At 39.3% G+C, this 12,364-nt stretch overlaps 1 protein-coding gene across 2 annotated transcripts in view; it reads right to left on the minus strand.

Annotated features, from left to right (window-relative positions):
- Stk33 (serine/threonine kinase 33) overlaps window positions 1-12,364 on the minus strand; it is a 151,958-nt gene that overhangs the window by 27,217 nt on the left and 112,377 nt on the right. For both annotated transcript variants that reach the window (XM_076940598.1, XM_034521583.2), the window contains exon 12: window positions 2,338-2,535. In XM_076940598.1, the coding sequence (XP_076796713.1) occupies window positions 2,338-2,535 (198 nt within the window). The remainder of the gene's footprint in view (window positions 1-2,337; window positions 2,536-12,364) is intronic.

A 12,364-nucleotide genomic window follows, 5' to 3' on the forward strand; every position in this document is an offset into this window, starting at 1 on the left:
GAAACAGGGCTTCTCTATGAAGCTCTGACTGTCCTGGAACTCTCTTTACCCAGGTTGGCCTTGAACTCAAAGATCCACCTGCCTCTGCTTCCCAAGTACTGGGATTAAAGGGGTGCCACTATCTGTTTTTGTAATCCTGTGTTCTGTCATTGGGCTTTCATATTTGCAGGAGCAGCTACTTTGGCTTCTGTGAACACTTGGAAACAACGGTCTTTACTTTATATTATGATGGTGGTTACCCATGCTGGCAAAGTCACTGGCCAACCAAGCTTGCTTTTAAGATCTCTAGATGGCTAGGCTGCTGCCTTTGTTTTGAATTCAGTTGTGGCAACTGGCTTTATTCTGCTTTCTAGGGAGACTATTGGTTATGCCCTGTAGTTAGGCTGAGCTGCTGGGTGGGCAACTGCCACTAATCCAGCTGGGCACAGAGTGCTTTTCTTGCCATTGTGGTAGTCTTGCTACTCCCTTGGTGAGTCTGCTTTTAGGGTGACTAACTGCCCAGCAGCAGGCATAATAAAGTTCCATGTCCATAGTGTACTGGTCTCTTCAGTGGACTTGCCTCTTTGTTAGTTCCTTTCTGGCTGTCCTTTTTTCTCTAAGCTCCCTGTGAACTGAAAATGAAGGGGCTCCCCTGCAGTGTTTCAGAATGTCTGGGAGTGGCTGCTTTCCTGGTTTCCCCTTGCCCCTGGAGAAGCATTGGATCCTGAAGACTTGGGGGTAGGGTATGCAGCATGTCCCCTTGAGAGAGGAGGAGGGTGGTATGGTCCTGACAAGACCCCTTTTATTACATGACAGAACTCGCATCCTAATCCTTCTCTTCCTTACATGAAGTATCCAAGACCAGAGCAGATCACTTTCACCAGTGATTTTCAGGATGTCTGGCTTAGAGAAGGAAAACGGCAGAGCAGAGGAAAAGGAGAGTGAGTATATTGATCTAGGAGGGGATTTTATGTCACATTGATCGATATAACCCAGCACTACAGAATATGTGCTGTGTGTATATTTATGTATGTATACATATAGATGCATGTGCATATGTGTTATGCAAACACACACACATACTGTGTTATGTATGTGTACATATGTAACTATATATGTGTGCATGCTGCCATGTCAGCCAACAGAAAAATCTTCAAACTATGTTCAACAAAAAAGGAAACATGGGTTTAGGATATTATTTTTAAAGAAAATATAAAATAAAATACGCATTGTGCTAAACAATGTAGTAGTTATCATAGGAGACAAGAAGAGAATTCAATAAGCTTATGTTTACATTATGGTAAAAGTGTGGTTCTTTCATACAATCTAAGTCACAATGTTAAGCTTCTAATCTAGGCTTTTACTATTCAGTAGATGCAGAACCTCCCAGCCAACAGGTTACTCTCTCAGATGCCTTCTCCAAGGTTCTGGCAGGAATCTTGACTAAGAGTGGGGCCAGAAGTTCTGCACATTTCCCGGCATGGCTCAGGGCTCATCCTTGTGCTCTGCCTATCTGCTGCCTACAGGGAACTGGAAGGCAACAACAAATGAAGAAACCTGGACTGTCGAGCACAGGATTCAGGGTTTAAATAAGAGCTAGCACACAAGACACAGGATAGAAGCCCAAACAGAAAAAAACTTATATTGACATACATAAAAATCAGGGAAGGGGTTGCTTGGGCAAACCTTTGGGATATTCAGTTAACAGACTATAACCTAGAATCAAAATGTTACCAAGACTATACTACAGACATGAAACTGTGTTCAGATCTATTCAGGTAACATGGCAAACCCATGTAGTTTAGGTTTTTATGAAACAATACACAAATAATTGGCTGATATAATAATTACCTTTTGCATATAGTATATAAACCAATTCTAAATTGTGTAGCTGGGTAGAGTATAAAAATTATGAATTTAGAGCCATGGGTCAAGTCTGGCATACCATCTGCTTCATCAGAAAAGGCTGAGCTCGGTGCAGTTGTGGTCACTCATTTGCTGGCTGCGGCAGTATCGGGGCAGCAACATCAGAGCCGAGCAGCTACAACAGAGGCCAACAGACCTACAGCACTTACTACAGTTTGAGTCCTTCATCTGAAATTGCTAGATGTTCAGGTTAGGGACTCTCAGTCTGCATGTGTTCTCTCCCAGAGAAGGGTCTGACAGCTCTACTCCGAAGAGCCACAGGTCCTAACAATGAAGCCCCAATGCTAAATCTCAGGGCTTAGAAGGAGAAGGACCTCAACGGTTGACTGGTGCAGGCCTTTGTTACTAACAGTGAGATGATGGAGCTGCAACAAAGTGTCCCGTGAATGAAAGTGCCAGAGCCTGGTGCCCTGCCTCAGCCATTCCTCCTACCTGCTTTGCTGCCTTTGCAGATGGACTGTGGTTGACATCCCGGGTCTTTCCCCCTATTTGGTTACTGTTCACCTTTCCTTTAGTGGGCTGCTCAGTCTCCTCATCCGTCTTTCTGTCCTCATCACTTTCTGGGTTATTTTTCCATTCTTTCATCATTTCTAATACATTGGTTGGTCTCGATGAAGAAAGAGTATTTCCCTAAGATTAAAAACAAATGTTTGTGTTATAAACAGTTCAGTAATTGAAAGATTCTTAAACCTCTTAATATATCTTCCCCAAATCAGGAATAGTCACATGGAAAGATTATAATGCTGAGTAAGTAGCAAAATTTTTGCCGTCTGTTGGAGCACACTCCCTATTTTGTAGGGGCTAACTGCCACACACCATCACTTACAATGTGAACAATGTTAGAGAAAAAAAAAACACAAGTCACGAAGGAGTAAATGTAGCTTTCTTGTGCCAAGGACATAATATGGCAATTGTGTGGCAGCCAAGACCCCCTCAGCACTGTTCTTAGGAAACTGGTAAGACACTGCACAAAAGACACTGCTCTTAGGAAACTGGTAAGACACTGATCTAATACTAAAGGTGAATCTGCACAACACCAGTGTCTAGGCAAAACATTCACACTCAGTTATTAGGTAAACAGTATGTCTGTGAGTATAGACAATTGATTTGAAAGCTTTTGCCTGGAATATTTCTATGTAATGTTGCCATTTGGCTATAACTGACTCGGTGTGCTCTTCCTATCCCTGCTATAACTGTATCAAACTAATATTGGCCATTTTGCACTAACTCTATTTACCAAATGTCCCCAAATGTGCTGAGACACAGATAGGCTCAAATGCCTCCCACTTGACTTTTATTATTATTATTATAACTTCAATTGTTAGAGAATATTTGGACAGGACATTTGGATTACAATTGGGTTAACTTGAGACCTTCAAGTATGGGCACAGGTATATAGAAATTCTAAGTAGTCTTTGTGTGTAGGTAGATTTAAGTGTTATGCAATAATAACACAGAAATCCATAAGACAGGGCACATTAAGGACAGCCATCTGAATATACAGTGGAGAATTTACTGAGTTTAATATAGGCATGGTTAAAAATAGATCAGCATCAAGAACAGAATGGTAATAACGAGAGGTGATCATTAGGAGACCTAGTCCTATGGCTCCTCTTCCCTCCTAGAAGTTCAGAGCCTTACTTTTTCCTAGCACCTGAGTACTCTCTACATTGGCTGTACTTATTTCTCCTCTACCCCCCAATTTATCATCCTGTTCTGACAACCATGGCCTACGCTGTCTTCAAGGTCCAGTTTAAAAGTCATCTCTATTAGGTGTCCCAGAATTAGGAGCACAAACAGGGCTAAGGAAGCAGTCATGAGGGGCTAGAGCCATCTAAAATGCCAGACTGCCTCAGAGCTCCTGTCAGACTGAGTTATGATCTCTAGGGCTTGCAACTCCTTAGCTTCATCTTGACTTCTGTCAAAATTCACAGTACACAGACTCCTTGACTTTGAATACACACATCTTGAGCTCAATCTGATTTTCTCATTAGCAAAGAGACAATCTGAAACATCTGTCTGTAACCTCAGTCTTGTCCAAATAAGTGTTCCTCAGGTTAATTCTTTGGATATTGTGAATTTCAATTTTCTACCCTCTTTGAAAAAGATTGTGTGACTTTATCAGAATAAACATTATCACTTTTAGATGATACATTTTTGGAGATAGTATATAGTTCATGATGCCCCCAGTTCCTATTTGGTACCTACAAAGATCTGAAGCCTCTCTTAGCCAAAGCCTTGACCAAGAACAAAGCAGTTTAGACTCCTGCCAGGCAATTTGCAGTGAAAGATACTAAGCCCTGGGAACTGGAAGACACTCTTTACCACAGAACATGCAACCTGTTCTGATAGGAAAAACAAGATAAATGCTTGCATCCTACAAGTCAGCTCTAAGCTTTAGCAAGATGAAGCTGTCTACACAGGACTATACTCAACCAAACAGTAATCAAGGTGGAGTTCATATGCAGTCTGCACAATCAATAGCAGCTGATCACAGCAATCTTTGTTTTGAAGGTCTTGACCAGCATATCATGATTTAGTTATCATGATTTAACTAACAGTTTCATTCCCTCAAGAGCACAGCTCAAGCTTTACTCACCTTGGTATATTAAATGTCCTTATAGAAATTGCAAACCTCACCATTGGCTTTGCAGCCCATATCAGATGGGTGCCCATCATGGTCAGTGACCAACTGTCACTGCTTTCAAAATGTATTGGTTCTTGGATACTACTTGTCTGCTAGTTAGTTCATCCACGTATCTCCTTGTCTCCAGGGAATTAGTCAACAAAGATAAAAGTGAGGCAAAGAAAGGAAAATGTTCATACTAGGAGTAAAGCTTGAATCAAACGGGTGAAATAACAGAAGAAATAGCTTGTGATGAGGAGCCTGACACCCCTTGACTTTCATACAACCAAAGGAAGTAGTGGAGGCAAATTTGACAAATGAAGGGGTTGGACCAGAACGATGGAAATTGTTGGACCCCATTTCAGCCCTGGTTTGGACCTTGTAGACAAACACGAGCCTGGCTTGAGTTTCTGCAGCCTTGTGGGAGAGCCTAAGCCTGGCTCAAGGTTTGAGACCTATCTCAGTCACTTCTGTATGGAGTAACTCAGCAAGACCTGTTTGGCCCTGCCTCTGCCCCGCCATTGCTAATGTAGAGCTTTGCCATTGGCCCTGTCAGTCACCCCATACCCTCTGTCACCCTTCCCTGCCTCCTACATCATCTCACCCCACCAAAAATCCCCCTCCCTATGCTCCGAGTTTATATAAACAAGAGGCTAATGCGTGTGTTTCATTTGGGCCGTCGACACTCACCATCCCGCTCAGCCCTGGAGAGAGACCCAGTGGGACCTCTCTCCTCTCACCTGGACCTGCCAGCAAGGAGCCAATAGGAAATGATGCAAGAAAGGATGCCTGCAGAGAAATCTAAGACATAGAAATCATGACGCAGAAAGCACACCAATACAATACTGGAAGCAGATGAAAACGTAGCAACCAGTGGGAGAATTTACCAGGCACAAGACTGACCTTCAGTCCATGAGGTAACTGCTAGGGTAAGAAGACGAGACTATGTAAACCAGCCTTGGTGAATGTCTACCAACAGTAACACCACTACCAACCTGGCTATCTTCCTATTTCTAACATTCCACAATATAATAAGTGAACATTGGCCTAAATGTATTTCACTTTATTCATATCTACAATGAGTAGGGAGTTTTTATATTTAGGGTTTTGACAGAGATGTTTGGACATAGATTTTTCTCAGTTATTAAGATCATTTTGAAGACTTTCACTCTGTGCTGTCATTCTATACTCCTGTGTTATCATGTACAGTAAGGCTTGCCTACATTCTCTTATTCCATATTCTAGCAAGCCTTCAAGTGTTGGGATTGCCTACACGTATATCCAAGAGCTCCATGGCTAACATAATTGGTTAAAACATCTTTGTGCTCAAAGAAATTGCCCTATGTCTTAATACAAAAATATGACAATGAAGAGAAAGGGATTGAAAGTAGACCCATCATCACAAACACTCTACCACTTGGAAAGCTGACTCTTTGCTTCCGGTGCTCATTTGTGCTAGCAGGCTTAGACACCTGGAAGTGGAGTCCACACTGTCTGTGTCTAAAGACCACTCACATGCTATGCCCCGCCTTCCTGCTTGTTAGCATTTGAGAAAGAAATTTCATCAAGTACTTGGGCTAACCAATAAGTAATGGACCATAGCTATGAGACTTTCAGCCCAATAGAAATGATAAATGAACAAACCAATTAAGGAAAAAACAAAGATGAGCTGGAACTTCCATCAGGCACTAGATTGCATGTCATCTCAGCGCAAGAATGCTAGCCTCTGTACTTCCTTTGATGGCTGAATGTAGGTCAGACACTGACATCTTCTGAGGCAGGAGTGACCATTTAACTGGAGGCTGTCCCAAGTAGAGACCTTTTTAGTTACAACATTTTCACTTGTATAACCAATAGGTAGTTGAGGCTAATACATTTTAGTTTGGAAAAATTATGGAGAGGTGTGTACTCATGGAGAAGCAATGGTTTAATACTAAGACACTAATTCTGTTTAAGTAGCCCAAGTACTTGATGAAATTTCTTTCTCAAATGCTAAACAGCCTCACAAATGGAGAGTTAATGGTATTTCCTCATCTAATAAAGTGTGACTTTCAAAGAGTGTCATTGTTCTGTAAATAATACATGTTTAACAAATATTTTTTCATAAAGTATATGCTAGAAAAATAAAATGGTAAAGCTGGAGAAAACTGTAGAACTTTAGCTTATCATCAGTTCCTACTTTTGTAAACAGCTAGGTAAGATGCGTGCATTGGTGATATTACCAGGAATAAATTTTTCAGCACAAAAAGGGAGAGGACTTTATTAAAAAACATCTAAAAGAATACTCAACTTTACAAAATTAATAAAGCCCAATCCAAATAATGAGATGCTGATTTTTTACATAACAATGTGAATAAATTAAAATGTGATAATAACCTGCATTTATGACGATGGATTAGTCAAATTTTATTTTTTTTCTTTAAAGATTTATTTTTAGGTGTGTATGTGTGTACACATGTGTACATGTGTGCATGTGTGTGCATGTGCACATGTGCATATGTGCATGTTTTGTATGAGTACATGTGTATACATGTGTGTGTGTTTGTGTGTATACGTGTGTGAACATGTGTGTGTGTGTGTGGTGTGTGTGTGTGTGTGTATGTGTGTGTCTGTGCAGGTTTCCAGAGTCCAGCAATGTACAGGAGATGTTACTGAAGTTCCTGGAGCTGGAGTTACAAGTGGCTGTGAGCTGCCCCATGTGGGTGCTGGGAACTAAGCCGTGGTCCTCTGCAAAAGCTGAATGAGCACTCTTAAGTGCTGAGTACTCTCTCTAGACCCAAGGAGTCTTATTCATTTCCTTCTTGTGGCAGGCAAATTATCAGTAACCTATCAAAATGTGTAATGCAGTCTCTCTGACCAGTAATCTTATCATTCAGAATTTATTCTATAGATATGTTATTTATGAGAACATTTGTTGAGCCACTGATTGTAACAAGAAAGATCTGAAATAATTTATATATTCCATATTCAAAGGGAGAAATTTACAAGTAGGACATTCATAATTTAGGACACAATATCACACTTTTTTCTTAACTTGGAAATCTTCCCAATATATATTAAATGAAAAAGAGCAGTTAACAGGATATGAACCTATTTTTGTAATGTGTACACATAAAACTGCATAAAAAGCACATGTAGGATACTTAATGATAATTATCTGTACTGAAAGGGAGTAGAACAGTATTTTCCTGGTTTGTTCACCATTTACATTTAAATGGTGACCCATGTACCATGGGCAATCCCATAGACTTCATATGACTCACGAGCCTTGTAAGCAGCTGGACAAAGCATGTGTGCAGTGTAGAGAGCCACACCAAGATGGAATGATCAATTACAATTACTCTGATGGCCTGGATGGTAACAGTGGCCCTAATGTAAGCAGCCACTTCAGGTTGAAAACAGTTGACCCATTGATTTCTCACAAGTGTAGCTTCAAATAAATGAATGAGGCTAATGTCAGTACCCCTAGTCTTCAGGAGGAAGGAGCCTGGGAAATGACTGTATTACAGAGGCACATCTCCAACTGCCAGCGGAGAATTTCTAGTTAGAGGTAAAGCCGAACCTGCAAACCCAATATATTTCAAACCAACACTCTTCAAACTGGGGTGTGCACACACCTGGCTGTACAGGAAGCTTTTCAAGGAACATGTGTGCAGAGATGGCTTAAGGAATCAGTTTCAGACCCTCAATCTGCTTGAGCATGGGTTTGTAGTAATCTTCCCGATGTTTTTCCCCTTAAGTCAGCCTCTTCCACTTCACAAGAAAAAGAAGGCATAGTTCACATCCATCTTCAATTTATTTATATACATCTGTAGTACCAAAGACAATTCAAATTTTCTGTGTTGGTGTTTAGGAAGCAAATTAACCTAATGATTTGGTGGAAAATCTTTTAGGAGTGAAAAGCTTTGGGTCTTTTCTTCCCTCAAAAAAATAAAGAAAGACATAATTAAATTATTCGAAGGTAGAGAATTCAATATCATTTTGTGATTTATTTTATTATATGGTTCTAAGTACCTTTCCTTGGGGTTTGGGTACACTGGAACTGTATTTATACTTTTGTTGCTCAAAATGTATTTTCATCATTAGTACATCTAAAGGTTTACTTTCCCTTATTCGCTCACCCATAATATACTGCATTCCGAGGTGTGTCTATACAAGGTGAAGTGGATACTAAACTGCATCCATCTGCTTGGTTCTCCTCCACCCTGTCTTCCTGAGGGGACTGCCACTTCCTTCTTGTCTTGTTTATATTTTAACCATGCCTGTGTGTATTCAAGATGGAATGTTTTTTTCAGCTGTTTTAACTTGATACAATGAGCATCAGACTCCCCCTCCGTTTTTTTTTTTTTTTTTTTTTTTCATTCAAAATGATGTTGCCAAGACCATTGGATATCCTATCCTGGGGGTATGAATCATGAACCTTGATTTCTACATTACAATATATGTAAAAAGAACCTCATAATATAGCAAAAATAGAAATGTGAAGCTAAACCTAGAAAACCTTCTGAGGGAGACTTAGGACATCATCTTCATGACCTTGAGGTAGGTAAAAAAAAATATTGGTCAGGACACAGAGACTATTAAGTATACAAGAAAAAATAATACATGGAATTTTTACCAAAGTTGTAACTGTTCACCAAAGACAGTATTAAAAATTGGAAAAGATACATTATAGACTAGGAGGAAAAAATACACATATATATGCATTTATGTATGTGCTTATATATAAAGGACAAAGGACTTATATTCAGAATACATAGAGAACTGTAATACAAATCTATGAGAAAAAGACTTTGCATTAAAGATTTATTCATTTTTATCTCATGCATGCATGTAAGTGTTTCCTGGCTTGTATATATATATATATGTACACCACATGCACACGATGCTCCAGGAAGCCAGAAGATGGTGTCATATCCCCCAGAACTAGAGTTACAGAGGGTTGTGGGCACACAGACATACATGCAGGAAAAATTCTCATACACATAAAACAAAATATCTAAATCAAAAATTTCTTAACATTTTACCTATTTGCTTATCCTTTAAAAGACTGCCCCTGCCAGTCTGCTCTGCCTTTGCATCCTGCTTGGCTCAGCTCCACTCTCAGTCTTACTTTCCAAATAATTTTATCTTGGTTTACTCAATTGCAGTGTTTTTCCCCTGACATTTTAAGTTCAGGGAATTAGAGCACATGTATGGAATAGTCAAAGAACAAATTTAATAAGAGTTTTTTAAAAATGTGTTTGTTATACATAACTAGATTTTTTAAATTTAGTTTTGTAATATATCTTTAAATGGGCATCTAAATCAAATTATTTATAATTATTTCTAAATTTGGACATGTTTGTACCATCTGAATAGACTATTTCAATTGTTCTACCATATATATTATGTATATATATTATAATAATATATAGAGTAAAAGATTAAATAAAGATATATATTAGATAGATGAAGATATATCTTTTTTAAATCTTTCAGTACTTTCAACTTTGATATATATTAGTCTCCTTTTTTATCTTTGCAAGAGTCCATGTTCTTCCTCCCTCCCCAGTGTTTCTAATGTTCAGATAATTCTAGGTTATTATGAACATATTTTCTTTTCTGGTATTGTTTCTTGTTTTGTTTAAGATGCCAATAACCCTTACACCAGGTATATAAAGACTCATGTGCAGCCAGCTTCTTCTAACATTTCCATCAATTGTGTTAAATGTAGGCCTCTGTACTGGACTCTCTGAGATCGTGTATATTTAAAAATACTTTCATTATTTTTATTCATGTCAATGACCATTTAAATGGATATAAAATTTTAGGTTTAAAATATTTTTCTTTTGATAAACTTAAAATATTATCCCAGTAATTCCCCAATTGCATACTACCACCGAACAATAGGATGTGTGATTCTTCCTTACAGTATCGGCCTGTGTTTTGCTTTAAATCCTTTACTAGACTGTGGGGAACCCACAGGCAGACTATACCAGACTAGCTCCCTGGTCCCCCTCAGTACATAGCAGTTGTTCAATAAATATGTTTACTTTTTGAGTAGGTATCAATAACTGAATATTGACTAAATCATAGCTCTTGAGCCTTTTCCTAACATGATTTTATTGAAAGATTCATTAATTAGGGATACAACAACATATCCATATATGCATGCACATATATGGATAAGGTCACTTAAAATTCAAAAGAAACTATGTAGTAGAATGGCAGAAGGAATTTTACAATGTTTAGGATGAAACTATATAGAAGGGAAAAAATAGCCCATAATTAGTTAGGCAGCATAACATTTCCATCCTCCTACAGGTATGTCTATTCAGGCTAAAGGTCAGAAGCTAATGGCTAGAACGTGAATAACAATTTGTAAATTAATGAACAAAGGCCCTGTTTACACAATGACTGGTACAGTCACCGAACCATGGTCACCAGAGCCTCTGCAGAGTGTGGCCACAGAACAAAGTGCACACTTCAGCCCCTGGGAAATGGCTTGTGGGAGAAAGTATGTGGTTCGTCTTTGTTTCCTGACAGTGCCTGAAGATGTAAAATCAAGTGATACTTGTTAAGATATGGGTCAATATATATAAATGGATGTTGACTCATTTAAAATAAGTCACCTTGCAAGTCGATCTCACCCACAATTGTTCTTCCCTGTAGAATGAAGGAAACCCTTCCACCAGGGATTTAATCCCTTCACAGCTATCTTTTCCTCCTTGGTTTCCTTTCCCACCCATTTCTTTCAGCATCTTATCTGCCTGTCAGACTGAACTTCCTGGCTTCCTAACACCTGCCCCTTTACCTCTGAGCACTTAGAAATCCCCTGTGTCTTCCTCCTGGCATTGCATGTTGTATATGGCCTTTCTTCTTTTCTCTTCTTTTCTTTTCTTTCTTTCTTTTTTTTTTTTTTTACTACATTGTAAGTTCCTTATGTCAGAGACCACGCCTTTTATGTATTTAATACATTTTATTATCTAGCACAGGGTCTAGAAAGATGGTGGGTATTAATTAGTAAAGAAAGAATTGCAAGTTTGTAGTAAGGAGCTAACACATAATAAATGACCTATGAGGATAAACTTTTGTGAGAGAGAAGGCCTCACAACCATTGACAGCCATGATCCAGTTTAGAGTGGGAGAGCATCAGACAAGACAGAGCATCTGGCCATAGGCAGCATGATGAGGCCTTGAAAACACAGTCTTCTCTTCAAATTCCAAGAGGAGCAGAAAACATACCGCATGTCATGTGGCAGGGGCTCTTAAGGGACAGACACATCCTTCAGTTCCAAAGAACAAAGGGAGTTTCTGATTCATGGATAGATGGGTGGGCAAGCTTCATACCACATGATCTAGGCTGGCCTGGCCTATAAGTCCAGGGCAGACAAAGAGGCAGGACTAGGTAGAACCACAAATGTGTCCTAGAGCTGCAAGAGGGAGAGAGTGCAAGGCCACAACACAGCATCCTCTCTTACCAACTCTGTATTCTACAGAGCTATAGGGGAGTGGGGCTTAGTTCCTAGGAGAGGGAGGGGCTGCCAGGGGATCTGGGTCCTAGCAGCATGTATTAAAAACATGTTGAAGGATTTACCTAAGTTTGAAAAACTCTAATAAAGCTTGGAACTGGAAGTTATTTTTTTACAAGCCACAGAAGAAAAATAATTCTACTAACGTATACCAGTGGTTTAAAAATGTAAGCAGCCAGAAGAAATTCCTCAAACATATGTTTTTAAAATGTAAATTCTTGGTGTTAACCTGTGACCTAGGGATTTGAAGAAAATGAGAGGCCACTGAAATGATCTAGTGAGAAATGTCCATCCCTGATCCGATGCTGATGGGAAAGAG

This window comes from Arvicanthis niloticus, chromosome 1, assembly GCF_011762505.2.
Source record: "Arvicanthis niloticus isolate mArvNil1 chromosome 1, mArvNil1.pat.X, whole genome shotgun sequence".
In the NCBI taxonomy this organism is placed as follows: Eukaryota; Metazoa; Chordata; class Mammalia; order Rodentia; family Muridae; genus Arvicanthis; species Arvicanthis niloticus.